The sequence below is a fragment of the Dendropsophus ebraccatus genome, chromosome 1 (genome assembly GCF_027789765.1).
Source record: "Dendropsophus ebraccatus isolate aDenEbr1 chromosome 1, aDenEbr1.pat, whole genome shotgun sequence".
NCBI classification, from domain to species: domain Eukaryota; kingdom Metazoa; phylum Chordata; class Amphibia; order Anura; family Hylidae; genus Dendropsophus; species Dendropsophus ebraccatus.
In genome coordinates, this window is record NC_091454.1 from 162,301,929 (window position 1) to 162,320,606 (window position 18,678).

General features: G+C 41.0%; 1 protein-coding gene across 3 annotated transcripts in view; it reads right to left on the reverse strand.

Moving 5' to 3' along the window:
- The window catches only part of FBN1 (fibrillin 1), a 199,078-nt gene that overhangs the window by 11,814 nt on the left and 168,586 nt on the right, over window positions 1–18,678 (reverse strand). For all 3 annotated transcript variants that reach the window (XM_069983105.1, XM_069983095.1, XM_069983085.1), the window contains exons 47-63: window positions 17,789–17,905; window positions 17,317–17,445; window positions 16,275–16,394; window positions 16,064–16,189; window positions 15,631–15,780; window positions 15,088–15,153; window positions 14,885–15,001; window positions 13,913–14,032; window positions 13,111–13,233; window positions 12,138–12,269; window positions 11,854–11,976; window positions 9,186–9,392; window positions 7,886–8,011; window positions 6,354–6,476; window positions 4,244–4,360; window positions 2,337–2,465; window positions 640–759 (exon numbers count right to left, since the gene is read on the reverse strand). In XM_069983105.1, the coding sequence (XP_069839206.1) occupies window positions 640–759; window positions 2,337–2,465; window positions 4,244–4,360; window positions 6,354–6,476; window positions 7,886–8,011; window positions 9,186–9,392; window positions 11,854–11,976; window positions 12,138–12,269; window positions 13,111–13,233; window positions 13,913–14,032; window positions 14,885–15,001; window positions 15,088–15,153; window positions 15,631–15,780; window positions 16,064–16,189; window positions 16,275–16,394; window positions 17,317–17,445; window positions 17,789–17,905 (2,145 nt within the window). The remainder of the gene's footprint in view (window positions 1–639; window positions 760–2,336; window positions 2,466–4,243; window positions 4,361–6,353; window positions 6,477–7,885; window positions 8,012–9,185; window positions 9,393–11,853; window positions 11,977–12,137; window positions 12,270–13,110; window positions 13,234–13,912; window positions 14,033–14,884; window positions 15,002–15,087; window positions 15,154–15,630; window positions 15,781–16,063; window positions 16,190–16,274; window positions 16,395–17,316; window positions 17,446–17,788; window positions 17,906–18,678) is intronic.

Below are 18,678 nucleotides of genomic sequence, written 5' to 3' on the forward strand. Positions count from 1 at the left end.
TTTCCAAAGAGTCTGTGAGGAATGAAAGGTGGAATCTGATTGGTTGCTAGGGGCAACTGAGCCAATTCTACTTTACACCAGTTTGATAAATCTTCATATATATATATATATCAGAGAAACCAAGGTGGGATCCGCGGAAACACTTGTCCGATGCACAGTCTCCAAGGGGGTCGGCTCGTCTCCCCAATGTCAATAGTAGAAGCAAGTGGAGGACAGCATTTTCTTCCAATTAAAAAGACTTTATTGTGCCAGTCTACATAACAATGCAACGTTTCAGCTCGTAAACCCGAGCCTTTCTCAAGCATACTTAATGGCTACGATGACCTGGGCACTACATGTTGTATTTTATGGGCACTATGTGAAATATTCAATTGGCCATTTTACATTACTGTTACTATGAGATTTACAATCATTATTTTTATGGGCACTGGACTAAAAGTATTATTTTTGATGATGACTAATGAGGGCAACAGGTTAGTTTTTTATGAAAATCAATATTATTTGTTACAGCCCTGAGCACCTATTTACTGTAATATTGCTACACTCCAGAAATGTATCCTGGCCCTTTTAGGGTGCCTTCACACGTAACGAATCGCAGTTCAGCCACCAAATCAGCCCCGCACTGCAAGCAATACTCACCGACACACTGATTCCACTGGTAATGCTGAAGGTAGCCTTGTGGACAACTACACCGATATCCACCAATGATGTTCTGGCATCCATGCTGACAGCGATGGCTTCCATCACATTCATCCACATCTAAAGGAGAATGAAATTGGTTTTAGATGTTTTCAGAAAGTGGTGAATACAGACTCCTGTCTGCACTCCAATACCAATATAACTATAAAGAATATATTTACAAAACTGAAATTGTAACAGCTACCGTATTCACTTGCAATTGTAATTGTAGATCATGCACAAAACACATAGAAGACAAATCAAATATTTATGAATCTTTGGCAGACATATTGTTTTATAGACCAACATGGCCACATTGTAATAGACGCTACAGCATGTACCAGCCACTGTCCTGTAACTGAGAGAACTCCTGCAAAAATAAACAGTGCGGTTTCCTTTGGCTAATGTAACAATAAGAACAAACCCCTGTTCCAACTAGCAATTAGAGATGTCGTTGCAGTGTCCTGCTCAGGACCCCAGGCCCTCCCCGGCCTCTAGGGCATACAACTGGCAAGATTAGACTGACACTGCACTGTTCATGAGACTCAGCTACAAGACATTCTGGAGCCTGGGAACAATTGTGATTTGTGTTTATACCACAGGATGAATCACAAAAATAATTTAAAAAAACCATCATGATAATCTGGGATTTACTGTCACTGTCTTACCCTAGTTTCACACTTCATCACTAGCTATATAATCACTAAATGTATAACCTGGCAACTTTTTATTTTATTTTTTTACTTTGTGTAGTTTATGAAACTACTGTAACTTCTGCGTCTACCTGGATGTCATCCAGAAACAGTACATAGTATTAGCTGTGTCCTTTTTTATGTATTTGTTCTGTCGTTTAGTTGACCAACAGACACATACGAGAACTGCATAGTTAGGAGAGGACAGTGACATATAGCAATGGAGGGTTACCAGACCAGCACTGGGAACCAATAGCACATTTTCTTTGGCCAGCGTGTTTATATATAGAGTTAGGGTTGTTGACAGAACCCTAATTCCTATATACAACTATGGTACAGAAATATCCAATAACTGCTTTATATATTATTACTGTGTGAATGAGCCTAGCAGCATTGTTAAGGCCTGGGGGTGAAATAAAGCGGCAAGGCTGGGTTCACACTACGTTTTTGCAATCTGTGGTCGACCACATTTTTGTGTACACTAAAAAAATGGATGCGTTTTGATCTGTTTTTTGTTTTTTTTTAATAACGAGAGTCAATGGAAAAACTGATGAAAATAGATGCACGCAAATGCATCCGTTCTTCTGTCCGTTTTTTAGGCCTATGCGTCAGATAGGCCTAAAATCCAAACAAAAAAAGCATTAACTAATGTACTCAAAATAGAATACATATATATACTCATGTATGTAAAAAAAAATCTCTAAATAGCAGTAGATTGCTGGTGTCCAAGTAGAAACAGAAGATTTTGACTATCAGAAAGTAAAAAAAAAATCATTAAAAAAAAAAGGAAAATAGGAACAAATGCAACAATTTTACATGACCTGAAGTGTTAGTCTGAAGTTGAACACCAATTTCGTATCCATGTAGAAATAGGGCTCAGAATATTGTGTACAGTGACGTTTCTTTAAAACTTTGATAGCAATGTAATTATAAGATTTGCCAAAATAGATGCACAGTATTAAATACCTTCACATGCTGCTCCACCCTGGTCAAGTGCGAATCCACGCTGGCATTCACAAGCATAACTTCCTGGAGTATTCTGACATATGCCCTTAGCTCCACACAAGTTCACTTCTGAGGCACACTCATTGTTATCTAAAATATACAGGAGGGAACAATGCTAAATGATTGAGACGTGTAGGACCAAGTGGACCAACAAAAATAACTGTGGAAAGGGTAAAATTGAATATTACTGACATTCCCCCTCCTCTGCTCGTACAATGCATCAATGTTTAAATCTTGCACGATATTGGCTGATCATGGTCTTTCAACGTGTTAAAAAATCATGAAGACAACAGCGACAGTCTGCTGCTAGTTGCTCAGTGTAATAGAAATGGCGGCAGCAGCACTGCCTCACTCTTTATTGGGCCTCACAGATGATCTTAGGATCATCTGGGCAGCCGCTGCCCGCGCCCCTCCCGCTCGTTCCACGAGGAGGAAGCGAGTGCTGACTTGACAGGTCAGTGCTCGCTTCCTCCTCAATATTTTACCATGTAATACGGCCTTCAGTAGATTTATGGTGTCCTATCTCAGGGTAAAATAAACTAGTGACAGAGAAGCTGAACAGAATGCTGTATCACATGCATTGTTCTGTGCAGCTGATGCAGAGATATCCTCCTGAGTAACATGGACAATAAGTAGTCCTCTCCATTATGTGCATGAGCCCAGTAGTCCTCAATATTCATGAGAAGCAGAAAACTCCACCCACCAGCTGCTGATTGGCAGTTATCTATTCATGCAGTGTATAGGCAGTCAGCTGTCAATCAGCAGCTGGAGGGCGGGGGAGGGTGTGTGGCAAGAATCCAATTCTCCTGCATATTAGGAGAACAGCTGAATAAAATGATGTAAGTAATACACCGATTTCTGTCACTAGTTTATGATGCCCTTGTTTAAGGTGGAATAAACCTAGTGACAGATTCCCTTTAAGTGTGTCACTCCCCGGTTCACTGTATTGTCTTGTCTGTTTTGCTGCAGGAGACAGTTTTTATTACTTACAGTGGAGACATGTCCTGCCATGAGATGGAAAAGGCAATGAGTCGTGAAGTAAAGAGCTTGGCTGAGCGCTTCCCTATATTCAATGTAACAATCAGTGATGGTCTAAATTTTTGATGTGTCTTTAAGACATATCAATGATTTGTATGGTGACAGTTCCCATTCTCGCGCAGACTGCCACAAAATAATATCACCCTGACAGATATCAATCTGCTCAAATTAATAATAGAAAATCATTATACTTTTAGTATATTAGTATTTAGTATTATTTGTGAAGACCTTCAGAGAAGATCCTAGTCTTTCTTTGTTGCTTTGAATGGTTTTAATTTTCTAAGCTCAGGGAATGCGTCACTAATATAAGTTACATTAGAAAGTGCTATGTATGATACTGGTGTATTCCATCAGACATGTTATTGTAATAAGTAATGAACAAGAACATGTTGACATGAAGCCCCATGTGAGAAATTATAGTATATGTTGAGCTTCCTGTTCTTCACCGCTAACCAGAAAGCCATAATGCATTTCCTCACCATATTAAACTAATAAAAGGGAACATATTAGCAAAAAAGAAGCTGTCACTATTTGAATTTATGAATCTAAAAAAAACTAATTTGCCTCCATAAGAAATCACAGACATATGGAAGTACAGTAGAGCACAATAAGCTAGCATGGGTGCCAGATAAATGAGCCCTAACAATGACACTCGCAGTAATAGACCAGAAACAAACAACTGGTAAAAGCAACTTGGAATCTCAAATAATAGAAATGTAAAGCCTCAGTATCTAAATGTATAATATATCATATATAGCATTTTTTTTCCTGGCATCCGGGACACAGTAAATGAAGAGTTAAGTTCATTCTCATCTTTATTCTACACTTACCAATACAAGCAGTATGATGCTGGGTAAATCCAGGTGGACATTTGCACGTAAATCCTCCAATTGTATTGACACAAATAAATTGGCAATTGTGTTGTTTGGTTGCACATTCGTCAAGGTCTGAATAGATAAAGATAAACATGAGATTGTTTAGGTAGGTAAAATTAAAAAAAGTTTTTTTAATGTGTCATAGGGTATCTTCACACGTACCGAATCACAGTGGATTTCACAGCATGAAATCCGCTACATCCGGTACTGTTAATCTACATTAGCAATGCATGTATTGTACCTTGATGAAAACCAAGCCACTACATGTTTTGTAAAGGTTATGAGCATATATGCAACCAGTTTTCCAGCAACTTTAAAACAAAAGAAAATACAAATATTCTTATACACTGAATGGTCATCATTATGGTGCGTTTACACAGAGAGATTTATCTGACAGATTTCTGAAGCCAAAGCCAGGACTATAAACAGGGTGCAGGTCATAAAGGAAAGACCCCGATTCCCTATCTTTTCAAGTCCACTCCTGATTTTGGCTTCCAAAATTCGTCAGATAAATCTGCCTGTGTAAACGCACCATTATGCTGGGTTTACACGGAGCGATAATTTGCCCGATCGTACGATTAACGATTTTGAAGTAACGATTTTTTTTTTTATAACGATGAGCGTTTAGACTGTAAGATATATCGTACAGAAAATTCGTTTTGCGATCGCTTAAGCCTATCTCACACATAGGGAAAATCAGTGAACGACTGTTTACACAGAACGATCGGCGAATTTTTTGCGAACGACGATTTAAGAACCTGTTAAAAGATCAAAATGATTGATTTTTCGATCGTTCGCCGCGTTTACACGTACGATTATCGTTCGAATTTGATCGCTATCGCGAAAATTCGCCCGATAATCGCTCCGTGTAAACCCAGCATTAGAGACCCCCATTTACTAACATGCTGGACCTTCTTTGGCCTTAACACCAATGTGATTTAGGGTGCTAACACACACAACTGATGCGCAGCAGATCTGCAGCAGATTTGATGGTGCAGATTTGATGCTGTGTTCAGTTATTTACATCAAATCTGCTGCGTATCCCCAGCAGAAAATTCACTGCGATACTGTGTGTGTGAAGCTACCCTCAGAATAGATTCTACTGGGTGAAATTATTTTGCAGGAATTGTGTTCTATAGGGTAGCTTCTCATAGTTTGTGGAAGTTATATGGAAGTACTGACTATACATGACTATACAACCCTTGTGGCATAGTGTGGCATTGTCTTGCTGAAAGTGTTCTTCTACTATAGAATAAACAGCTGCAATGAAGGGAAGAACTTGATCAGTTGCAATGTTTATATAAGCCCTACTCTCCAATGACAGGGTGTGCCAAAAAAACATTCCCCACAGCATTACACCACCTTAACCAGCCCGAACTGTTGACACCTGACAGTAAGAGTTCATCCATTTATTCGCATGGTGCAGCAGAAATCTAGATTCAGCTGACCAGGCAATGTCTTTCCACAATGTCTTTTCTGCTTGGCACCGGTCACTGGTAATCGGCTGTTATGTTATAACTAGAGATGAGCGAACCTTGAGCATGCTCGAGTCCATCCGAGCCCGAACGTTCGGTATTTGATTAGCGGTGGCTGCTGAAGTTAGATAAAGCTCTAAGGTTGTCTGGAAAACATGGATACAGCCAATGACTATATCCATGTTTTCCACATAGCCTTAGGGCTTTATCCAAGTTCAGCAGCCACCGCTAATCAAATGCCGAACAATCAGGTTCGGATGGATTTGAGCATGCTCGAGGTTCGCTCATCTCTAGTTATAACCTATCCGTTGTAAGAAATAATGAGGTCTACTTTTGAAGACATGAATTGTATCATAAGCATTGTATTGGGGTGTCATCTGCTTTGGCTCTGCACTACCTATTTACCAAAACAATCCTTGATGTCCGCCTCTAACCCTTTCTGTTCACTAGCTGTGTATGTCCACAGAGTTCAAAGGTCCAAAGGATAAGGGTCTTTAATAAAGTGGACATTCAGTATAGTGAAGTGGCAAACGATATTTTAGTCAAAATCCATGAAGTGACCCATTCTATACACATAACCTATACATTACCTTTACAGCTTCTCCTGTCCTCTTGTAAAATGTAGCCACGAGGACAGGAACACTGGAAACTTCCTTCAGTATTTTTACAGATAAAGTTACAAGGTTTAGGAGACTGGCTGCATTCATCAAGGTCTGTAAGGAAAGTAAAAGCTGGTATAATAAAAGCTTAATAGAATTCACACATTCCCGTATATGTACAATATCCTTAAAGGGAATATATCACAAGGTTAGTCCAACCTAACCTTCTGGTATGCGATAATGGCAATTGTGACCTTGATCACAATGTTACTCTTTTTCTGTGTTTTTTTCAGTACACCAGCTTGTAGATATTTATTTTACACAGAACATGTAAATGTGCATGTTTCATGCACTTACAACATTCCCTATCTCCAGATTTAAAAAAATGAAAAGAACCATTGTGAAAAGGGTGATGAGCACTAATACAGCTGCACGGTAGCTCAGTTGTTAGCATTGTAGCCTTGCAGCCCTGGGTTCAAATCCGACCAAACACAACATCTGCAAAGATTTTGTATGTTCTCTCCATGTGTGCATGGGTTTCTTTTGGGTACTCTGGTTTCCTTCCACACCAAGAACATACAGATAGGTCAGTTTAGATTGTGATCCCTAACTGGGACAGGGACCAAAACTGAGTGAGGGCGGGTTGAGACTACAGAATTCTCGTGGATAAATTCAGTCGAATTCCGTTGCCTGAACGCGCTCACGGGCGCGCGCCTCTCCACCCGTGCCATCGACACTATTCTATGCACGATTCTGGCGGATTCCGCATTCTGCCGAAAGTCAATTCTTTCGACGGATAGCGGAATCAACCAGCCCATAGAATGGAGTCTATGGAGCTGGCGGAAAGGCGCGCGGCCGTGAGCGCGTACATGCAACGGAATTCGGCTGACTTTATCCGCGAGAATTCTGTAGTCTGAACCCGCTCTTAACTATGTGAAGTGCTGAGGAATCAGTTGGCGCTATATAAATAATTATTATTATTAATATTATTATTATTATTATTATTATTAATAATATTACCACCGCATGCCAGCAGATAGTATGGGATAACAGTGTGATAGATTCCCTTTAATCTCCTATTAAACAACAATTATTAGCTAAAAAGTCCAATATTGCCTTGTGTAATAGGCCCAGCAATCATCCGACATATGAGGAAACATTTGGCTCATTTCGTTCATTGGCTGATCACATCTTTTAAGCAGGTTTGAAAACCAACATGTCCTAAAAGGGATGCACGGTCAACAAATAAAGGGTCACGTACATAATCCAGCCATTGTTTCCTACAGCCCTGTCTGCACCATAATCGAGCCATTTATTAGCTTCCTAAAGTGCTGACCTACTTAATTGCTGCTCAACATTGGGCATGAGTCTTTTATTACTATCCTAAGTGTAAAGATAATGGAACAAGGAGGAAGCATTGCACAGATAGATGAACGGCCATGGAACGGTCTATTCTACATCATTAATCGAAATACAGCAATTTGGAGCAAATGTTAAACTGGCGCTTATTATTATCATCATACCTATGCAAGAAGTACCAGTCACATCTGGAATATAGCCAGGATTACATTCACACTTATAGGAGCCTCTCTCGTTGATGCACTGTCCATTCCGGCAGATACCATGTAGTACATGACACTCATCTATGTCTGAAAAAGGACAAGAAAAATAAGGTGAAGACAAATGTTGATCCTTTACAATAACTTTACCAAAATCATTCTAGTCCTAACATTCATAGCTTTAGATGTGCTATTTAAAATCGATTTCTTAACACATGCACCAATCAGCCATAACATTAAAACATACTACTATCTAGATCCCCTTGTGCCACTAAAGAACTTTAAAACATCAAGATATGAACTCCCCAAGACCTCTGAATGTTTCCTGTGGTATCTGGCACCATGACTTTAGCAACAGATCCTATAAAGGGGTTGAAAGAATTATAAAAACATTCCTGCTTTCCTCCAAAAAACAGCACCACATGTACACATATTCATCACAAAGCAGCTGAGCTGCAATACCTGATGGACAGGTGTGGTGGAAGATAGCAACCATGTTTTTCAAATCCTGAACAATCCCTTTAAGATCTGTAAGTAACAGGGTTTGGCTTTCATAAATATGGGCCACATTACACTGCACCAATTAGCACGGACCTGTCAGATGCTTGCTTCCTCATTGTTCCCCGCTCGCTGCCGCCACTATTACATGCACAGACAGCAAGCAGGAGAGGTCAGGGAATTAGGCGCAGGGATCAGCTGACCATTGCGGTCTCTATCGTGATTTATTAATCTGTTGAAACGTGTACTTGGTCTGCAATAATGTTTAGGTAGGCGGTACATGACAACCTAATATTCACATGAGTGCCAGGACTCAAGGTTAACCACTGTCCGGAGCATCACACTACCTCCACCTTACTCTCCTCCCATCTCTGACCCATCTGACTGTTAATCAAGCAGGGTAAGGGCTAGAAGGGGAAGCAGAAGCATTTTCAGTTTGGAACAACTCAGGAGCTTGGGAACTCCCTTTGGCCCAGGAGAATAAAAGCATTCTTGTATGTTATAGAAGCACAGACGGATATATGAAAGGCCTTGCATCTCTCTTTGACCTAACAGCTATCAGACAGCGTCAACATTTTGGAATGTGAATTGTGGCTGACAGATTCACTTTTAAAGACTGATGAATAACGTTATAATACAAAAAAGTATCCTTTTTCGAGATATTCTAACTATATATGCTTGATTACTTAAAAAGATTATATGTCAGATCCATGAAATAATAAAACAACATGCAAGTACATACAATATTATAATGAAAGCTACATACCTTCTCCTCCTGTTGTATAACCACGGCCATAAGGACAAAGTTTTTTAAACTGTACTGTCCCGGAGAAGGGGCAGATCTCACAGTTAATGCCCCAACCTCTCCCTGAGTTACAACAACATTCAGACTTGGTGACGGAGTTCTGAGTGGAGGATCCAAGCTGACACATGGTATGTAGAACTTCAGTAAAGCAATATCCAAGCCTGTTGTCTGGTGTAAAAAAACAACATGATGAATATTAGTGAAGGGAAATCATAGAGTGCTAAACATATACAGTGCGTTTTGTTTATGTAGTCTACTGAGATGACCTTAACTATAGCATAAATGTCCCCCAATATCTCTATAAATCTACACTATATATAGTCTACTAAAATCAGTCCGACCACTGCTTTTAGAGTGGTGGTCGGTAACCTAGACAATGAGCTGTCAACAATGAGAGGAAAGGAGGTGCATATTAGGAGAAAGAGGCAAGTTTGTTAAATTAATGTATTTGCAACAATATCTAACCTAATAAGCCCTATAAGTCTACCTGTATTAGTTGAGATGCAAATAAGTGTGTATTTACAAAAAACACACTATACCAGATTCATCACGTACCGTAATTACTTATAACAGGTCTGCTCCTTTGGCAGGAAAAACAGCACTATAAGTTAAACGTTTTTTTTTCATTTAAAGGGAACCTGTCACCCCCCGTGCCGGGGTGAAAGCCGCCTGACCCCCCGCTACAGCCCCGGATACTTACCCCATCTCTCCAAGTCCTGTTCCTGGAGCCGCTCCCAGGACAGAGATATCCCCGTCTGAAGCCCGGCGCACGCGCTGCTGAGGTGAGTCCGACACCCATAGAGAATAACAGCTCCATTCATTCTTTATGGGCGTCGGACTCACCTCAGCAGCGCGCACGCCAGGCTTCAGATGGGGATATCTCTGTCCTAGCTACCAGCTCCAGGAACAGGACTTGGTGAGATGGGGTAAGAATCCAGGGCTCTAGCGGGTGGTCGGGCGGCCTTCACCCCAGCACGGGGGGTGACAGGTCTCCTTTAAAGTCAACAGAATCTGCAGTGAGGGATATGAACCTGACACAGATGTGAACAAAGCCTGAAACAATGATAGATTTACTGTTGTATTCTAATAGGAAATAATCTTTGATTAAGTCTGTCTTTCCTTCATTGATAGTGTATTTTCTATTAATGCACATGAGCTGTGGTAAATTTTGCTCTATCTGCCTGATCTTGCTAACAAGCTGCTTGTTTAGACCTTGTTTATACCATGGTAAAGTGACATATGCAGCGGCAGGCCAACGCATCATAATTTGGTGCTTTTGTTTCATAAATCTTACTTTTAAAGTAAATGTACCATCAGGTACATTGCCTTAAAGTGACTCTGTACCCACAATCTGACCCTCCCAAACCTCTTGTACCTTCGGATAGCTGCTTTTAATCCAAGATCTGTCCTGGGGTCCATTTGGCAAGTGATGCAGTTATTGTTCTAAAAAACAACTTTTAAACTGGCAGCCCTGTGCCCTACGGGAGTGGCCTAGATTGTGTATGCATTAGGCTGGCACCACCCCTCCGTCCCACCTCCCCACCCTCTTCATCATTAGGAATGCTCCACGCAGATTGCCTCCTATTCCCCACCTGTGTCAGCACGGCACATGGGCTGGATCGTTAAGACACCTTTGCAAATGTTCAGCATGGAGAAAATGTTCCAGTGGCATTCCTAATGATGAAGAGGGTGGGGAGGAGGGATGGAGGGGTGGTGCAAAGTTAGGACACAGATATTCTAAGCCACGCCCCTAGGGCACAGGGCTGTAAGTTTTAAAGTTGTTTTTTAAGACAATAACTGCATCACCTGCCAAACGGACCCCAGGACAGATCTTGGAGTAAAAGCAGCTATCCGAAGGTACAAGTGGTTTGGGGGGTGGGGGGGGGGGGGGGGTCAGATTGTGTGTACAGAGTTGCTTTAAGTTTTTTACCTAAATGGATGCTGTGCTGTGGTTCTCAGGCACAGCATTTGTCTATTCCGGGCACCGATCCAGCATGAAGCACTTGGGGCATTAGAATCTATTCCATTTGAATCAATGGAGCCGTGTTGCTTTAAGTTTTTTACCTAAATGGATGCTGTGCTGTGGTTCTCAGGCACAGCATTTGTCTATTCCGGGCACCGATCCAGCATGAAGCACTTGGGGCATTAGAATCTATTCCATTTGAATCAATGGAGCCGTGTCACACAAGGGAGGGGGTTTTGTCACACTGGTGTCGGCTGGCCTGTCCCCAGTGCTTCATGCTAGGCCGGTGCCCGAGAATAGACTAAAAGGACTGTGGCACCGGCATCCCCACGCCGGTCTATTTGTGTAAAAAACTTTAAGGGATGTACCTGATGGTACATTTGCTTTAAGTTATACACCCCATCTTTTGGTAAGTTCAAATTTTTTTACATTTTTACTAGATAACATATTTATTAGATACTACATATTGTATGTTGTATAAGACCGTATTGATCAGTTTAGTATGTGAACATTTTATTTAAGATTTTTGAACAGTCTGAACAGTACATTTTGGTTATGGTTAACATTTATGGGACTAAAATTGTTTATAAAATGTATAAAAGATGTACATGTATACCCCTCACAATCACTTATAGGTCCCCATGAAAATCTGTTTATTATACTCACCAATGCATTCTGTCTCAGTAGCGCTGGCGTTGAATCCATCTGCACACTCACACTTGTAGCTGCCCACTGTGTTCAGACATTTTCCATTTTCACATAATCCAGGCTTACTGCACTCGTTCACATCTTATAAAACAAGAACATTCATATTATACAGGGCCAAAACATCAGAACTCTAATACCTGCTGTTACACAGGCTATTCACATGTAAACCCATCTTATCCTATGAATGCACAGATCTATACAGATCTTAAAACCTTATTACCTGTATCTTCCTGTGCACTTACCCATGCATCCTTCACCATTTGGTCTGCGCTGATACCCTGGTCCACATATACACATAAATGTTCCAATGAGATTTTTGCAGGTCATCTGCTTTTCTTCACAATCATGGAGACCTTCTTCACACTCGTCTTGATCTATAGAAAAAAGGAACGTTTACAAAACTATGTGGATTTCAGGACACTTTGCTTGTTTCTAAATACGTCCACAAGATTCCAGCATTGTAGATTATTACAGCTATTGGTTTCCCAATATCATAGGCTCCTTTCTTCTTTCGTTAGCTTGCTGAGTATGTGTATGAGTAGCTAGCATGGCCATACTATGTTTCAGAGGTGTGTCCCTCCTTTCTTAAGCTACTGGCCTCCTAGGCGGAACAGAGATCTCTGCCATGATGGATGCATGACCTTTAGAGCCTCCTCGCAGGACTTGAAGACGGAGCCCTGCTAATGTATCCTCACTCGTAGGTGTCATTATTTGCTGTATTAAGGTTGGAATATATTTGAAAGTACTTCTGGGTTGGATCAAGTCTTCTTTAGGATCCTTACCTCTACCTAATAAATGCTACAAATATTATACAAGGATGTCATTTGGATTAAGGTTCCATTTAGGGATGGTCCGAACCTGGTTCGGGTCGGGTTTGTACGAACCCGAACCCTCGGAAATGATTCCCGCTGTCTGCCCGCTCCGTGGAGAGGGTGAATACAGCGGGAGGACCGCCTGGAAAACTGGGATATAGCCATAACCATAGGCTGTATCCCAGTTTTACAGGCGGTCCTCCCGCTGTATCCACCAGCGTGACACGGAGCGGGCAGACAGCGGGAATCTGATTCCGAGCGTTCGGGTTCATGCGAACCTGAACCTCGGCAGATTCGGACCATCCCTAGTTCCATTATGATTCTTACGATTTCTCACATACTGTATATTACATCCCCATTACCAAATACCAAAGATCTGTTATCGAAAATGGGAGACACTTACCCTTGCACATCCTTTTGTCTTCTCTAAGCACATAGCCTGCTGGGCACTTGCATTCATATGATCCATAGGTATTAACACAACGGAAAGCACACAGCAAAGGATTCTGGGCACATTCATTAACATCTGTTAACAGAACAACAAGTTAGCACACAAGTGAAAACTATAGGAAGACATAGGCATAGGTACCCTAAAAAAAGAATTCATTGTCTTTGCGCCATTATCTTGTCTTGGTGTATTTGTGCACATCATACATTTTTAACCAACATTTATGAAGACATTTACACTATTTTCGAGCAGTTTATGTCGGCTGTCCCATTTTTTAATTTTTTCACTCGGAGGGGGCATGGCGAGGGCGTGGTTTAAATTAGCTATTTTTTAGATAGATTTATAATGTGTTATTCCACAGCAGTACTTCATTGAGACTTTGGCATAGTGTCTTAGCCAAGCTGTTACCCTAAAAGAAAAGCAGAACAATTGCACAAGATTTATCAAGGCCCGTGCTCCTAATGATAGATTTTGCACATAGACCGGAGATTTGTGAAAACTGGAAAGTGTGCAATCGCAAAAATTATTGCGCAAATGATTAATATACCCCTAAATGTTTCAAGTCTTTCACATGCCTAGGAAGGTGTGAGTGTCCATGAGTATCAGCCAGCTGCAGTGGTATTATTAGGATTTACTGTATCTACTCCATATTTTGAGAAGTCGATCCTCATGATTTGTGTTTATATGTTCACCTAGTAAGACACAGTGAAGGACTATCTAAAATAACTAATAAAGCGGTACATAAATTGGAAGTTACCTTCACATGTCATCATTGGCCCAGGCTCAAAACCTTCTTCACATGTGCACTCGAACCAACCAATGGTATTCTTGCAGGTTCCATTTCCACATGGTTTTCCAACAGCGCACTCATCAATATCTAGGAAATAGTGATCACATATTCATCTTCATCTGTCATTTCACCCATTATACAGCAATCATATCATGTGTACCTAACTAAGATTTCTATAGGAGGGAAGAATAATGACAAATAACATTGTAAAATGCTACCCACATGGTGTACTGTGGTTCTAGCCTCTGCTATTGTAGCATTCTTCTTAAATGATGCTATGTGTTCAGGCCAGAGACAGGTACTTGATGGTCTCTTAGGGTCCTATTTCACGGGCCGAGGAGGGCCCGATCAACGATGTAAATGAGCGGCTATCTGCTAGATCGCCGCTCGTTTACTGGGCCTATTCCACGGCCCGATGATCGTTGAGCGAGGGCTGCAAGGACATCGTTACCTGGCTGCAGGGCTTGTCCTCCGCTCCGTCTCCTCCCCGGGTCCCCCGCGCTCTATCTTCTGAATGGCCGGTCAGCTGACAGGCCACACTCAGCCAATCACAGGCCACGGCGGTCCCGGCCTGTGATTGGCTGAGCGCTCCGTCAGCTGACCGGCTATTCAGAAGATAGAGCGCACGGGACCCGGGGCTGAAGACAGCGCAGAGAAGAAGCCCTGCAGCCAGGTAATGTATGATGATGCTGCTGCTGTTTCTTCTCAAATCGTCGGTCGCCTGCCACGCACCGCTATTCAACCGTAGCGGTGTGCGGTGGGGGAACGATGATTTTAGGTCTGGCCCTAAATGAACGATCAGCCGTTGACACGATCATCGGCTGATCGTTCTCTCTATTTCACTGAACGATAATCGGCCGAATCGGGCCAAATGGGGCCGATCCGGCCGATTATCGTTACTGTGGAATAGGGCCCTTAGGTTTAGCCACATAAACGTACCTACACACTCCTCCCCTGTGAGGACATAGCCAAAGGAACATTCACACCGGTAGGAGCCATCCGTGTTAATACATATCCCGTTCTTGCATTTGTCGGGATCAACGCATTCATCCATATCTGTAGTAGGAAACAGAAGACAAAAATGTAAATCCCTAAGTGTAAAGTCTCTAACAATTGTATTATCACTTTAAATGACATCTTACCAATCCGTTCTCCATCAGGTCCAACATCACTGCCAAGTCCATAAGGACAGATGTCTGTGAAACCGGCTAGAAGAGAAAGCAATAATGTTATCACAGTATCCAATAATGCATCTAAATTCAGTGCAGTGAACAAGAAGCTGTGACAACCTCTGGCCCTCCAGGTGATGCTAGCCATATACACATATAACATAGACATGGAGTCTCTTCTTCTATACCATGGTATTATCTGCAAGAGTGCTAGTCATATTTTACCCTGGAATGTGTTCACTTGGACATCATATACATCTAAAGGGGTCTGAGCTTTCAAGTACATCTGAACCAACCACCTCGCCAGCTTTTGATGGGTGGAAAAACAGTTTTTGTTTTGTTGTTGTGCTAAGTAACTAAAGTCACAGACAATCGGACGGGGAAATACTCTATTTTGATCCACTGTGTCATGTTACAAATGTGAATCCTGTCATTATGTAATATCCAGCTTTGTAGAAAATATGTGCTAAGAGATGACTTTAATATGTGGCACTGAGGCATACACTTAGATCATACCATCTCCTTCCATTGGGCAGAGTTCACATGGAGAGCCCCATCCGGCCTCTCTAAATAAACAGCAACATTCTGCTTTTGAGTGATTCCGAGCCTTGGGTGAGGTACATTTTCCATCTTCAAACTTAGTGAAGCAGAATCCAACTCTGACATCTGTTGAGGAAGAATAAATAACTGCTATAAACCTCTGAATATTACATTGACTATGTTAATAACTTTGAACCAGAAACATTGTTAGGAGCTGTATCTATAATTATGTTATATCTAAGTACACAGTGTTATAGCTTCAAGAAAAATCATATTGCCAAAATCAGGTCAGGTTTATACTCTGAGCCCATACTGGCACTTGATAAGTTTACAGTTTTTTTCCTGTTATTTATTATTTATTTGTTTATTTTCTTTTCTGATTACTTAAATATTTAACTGAAACTGTTACCTCTGCATATCTTTCCAGTAGGGGACAGCACAAAGCCCTCCGGGCAAAGACAGTTGAAGCTGCCGGGAGTGTTGCTGCAAGTCCCCAACATACAGATGTCCGCCTCTTCAATGCACTCATCAATGTCTGCAGAGATACAAGCATAGTACAAGGTCAGCATGTTCCCAAAGCACACATACAAATACTTAAATCAGGACTTATTTTTTGTTACCTTCGCATGTGTCATTTTTCAGAACATATCCTGGAGGGCAAATGCAGCGGTAGGAGCCATCCAGATTTTGACAAGTTCCGGGAGCACATTTCCCAGGATCGAGGACACATTCATTGATATCTAAAAAGTGTAATTTTATATAGTTAACATGAAATCTTAAAAAAAAAAAGTTGTCACACTTCTTTCTCGTTTACTACTGCGGCCGTCAGGATACACTTAGTCTCTCCATGTTCCATGACACTTAGCTCTTCCCTACTTTCTAAAAGGGCCTGGGTCACTGATAAATTCATTTTTCCACCAATGTCCTATTGGGAAACCCTAAGGGACGCCTTCTTCCACATTCCTTGCCTGAGCATTAAGTTTTCTTAGATCCGGTGAGCTACTAATTGTAATTCTGATAGTGTTCCCTAGATATGACCCATGTAGTTTGCTAACTATTTTCCTCATTTCCTGCCTGCCCTGACCTACTGTTTGTTCCCATGCTAACCAAATTATGCCAGCCCTGTTCTTCTACTTATTACCCATATCTACTGAACCCTACTGGCCCTTACTCCTGCCTGACTGGCTATGTCTGTTCCTACAGGGCAGAGGTCCTGTCTGAAAAAAACCCCTAGCCTTTATAGTGTGTTCTCTAGTTTTTCAATGACTTCTTATCTCCTGACTAAATTGAATTTCTCTACTAGCATTGTAAAAGGATTATTACATTTAAATCACTTTACATAGTGTTAATTTGAATGTACCAAATGTTTAGACCCCACTGATCTCTAGATGTGAAAAGGGAGAAGTGCATTGTCTTGCGTTTCACTCCCCAGCTCCCTGCAATATCTATCTCTCTACATAAGACAAGCTTCATTACAGGTCTATAGAACTCATCAGTTTTATCCGTCGCCGCACGACTGGAGCGCATACGATGTGTGTACGCTGCGGCCGGGATCCCATTAAAAATGAAGCTATGTCCCACCCCGCAAAACTACGGCCGTAGTTTTACGTAGTGTGAACATAGCCTTAAGATAGAAAAGGCAGTGAACCTTCTCATACTTACCAAGACAAGTTCTACCATCGCCTGCCATCTCATAGCCTTTATTGCATATACACTGGAAAGATCCAATGACATTAAGGCATACTCCATTTCTACACAACTGACCATTCAGAGTGGCGCATTCATCAACATCTGTGAAAAGTATACAAATGTAGAGAACAACGTTAGGAGATGCAACCTATATAGTACAGAACCTCCTGCCACAAAGGGAAGGGAGCTAGTAGACTGTAAGGATTTATCTGTCACAGTGATGAGTATCAGAGGTATTATATCATCCAACAACAATATAATGGATCATTTCCTTTTAATTAATATCTGGATTATCTTCAAAGAGAAAATACTTGACTGAATTCTGTGTAGGCGAAAAGAAAACACTGGCTAGACTGGACAAAAGAGGGGAGCCTTTCCTATGAGGAATAGAGATCATTCTGTGTGATTTAACCCTTTTTAGGGCACCGCAATGGGATCATCTTACCTATACAGTCATTGTTGTGGGACAGCATGAAGCCATCAAAACAGCGGCAGTTGTAGGAGCCGACTGTGTTCCTGCATGTTCCATTACCGCAGGGATCACGTTCACACTCATTAATATCTGCAACAACAGCAAAATCAATGTCACAGGTTATTCCGATTACAATTTTACAATATAGAAACAAAAAAATATTGTTGTTACTTATTTATTAATTTAGATCACTCATGCTTGACCATACAACAAACAAATTGTCATTTTAGGTGATATTTTTCATATATTCTATTCTTTTTTTGTATATGCATATATTGCTCATAGTCCTATTTCTTATTGGACTGATATTTTATTTATATTACACTTCTGATGCACAACTTTATCAATGTAACATAGGGACTGTGGTATTTCACCTTTCTTATGGTTATTTTGCTATGTAGGAATAATATAGTGTTTTAATGGTGTTTTGTGGTTATTTATGTATTTTTAAAGTGTTAGGTATTTGTAACAATTTCTGGTGTCATCAGGCACATCAAAAGTTTTTGCTCACAGCGTCTCTCACTACTGAGACTCATTACAATCCTGAGATATAGTCGGGAGTAGTGCACAGCAGCAAGGGTCTCTCCTCGTATGTCAAACAAATTCGACTCTTTCAGTTCATTATAGTCAATGGAGTGAAGAGTTAGGGCCATGTTAAACTGGACGATTATCGTTCCAAAAATCGTTAGATCATTCAGATTTGAGCGTTAATCGTTTCGTGTAATAGCAGGCAACGATTAAATGACCAACGAGAAATCGTTGATCGTTTGTTTGATAGAATCTGGATCTATTTTTATCGTTGATCGTTCACAAATCATTCAAACATCGTTCGGTGTAATAATATGTCGTTCGGTCATTCCCTA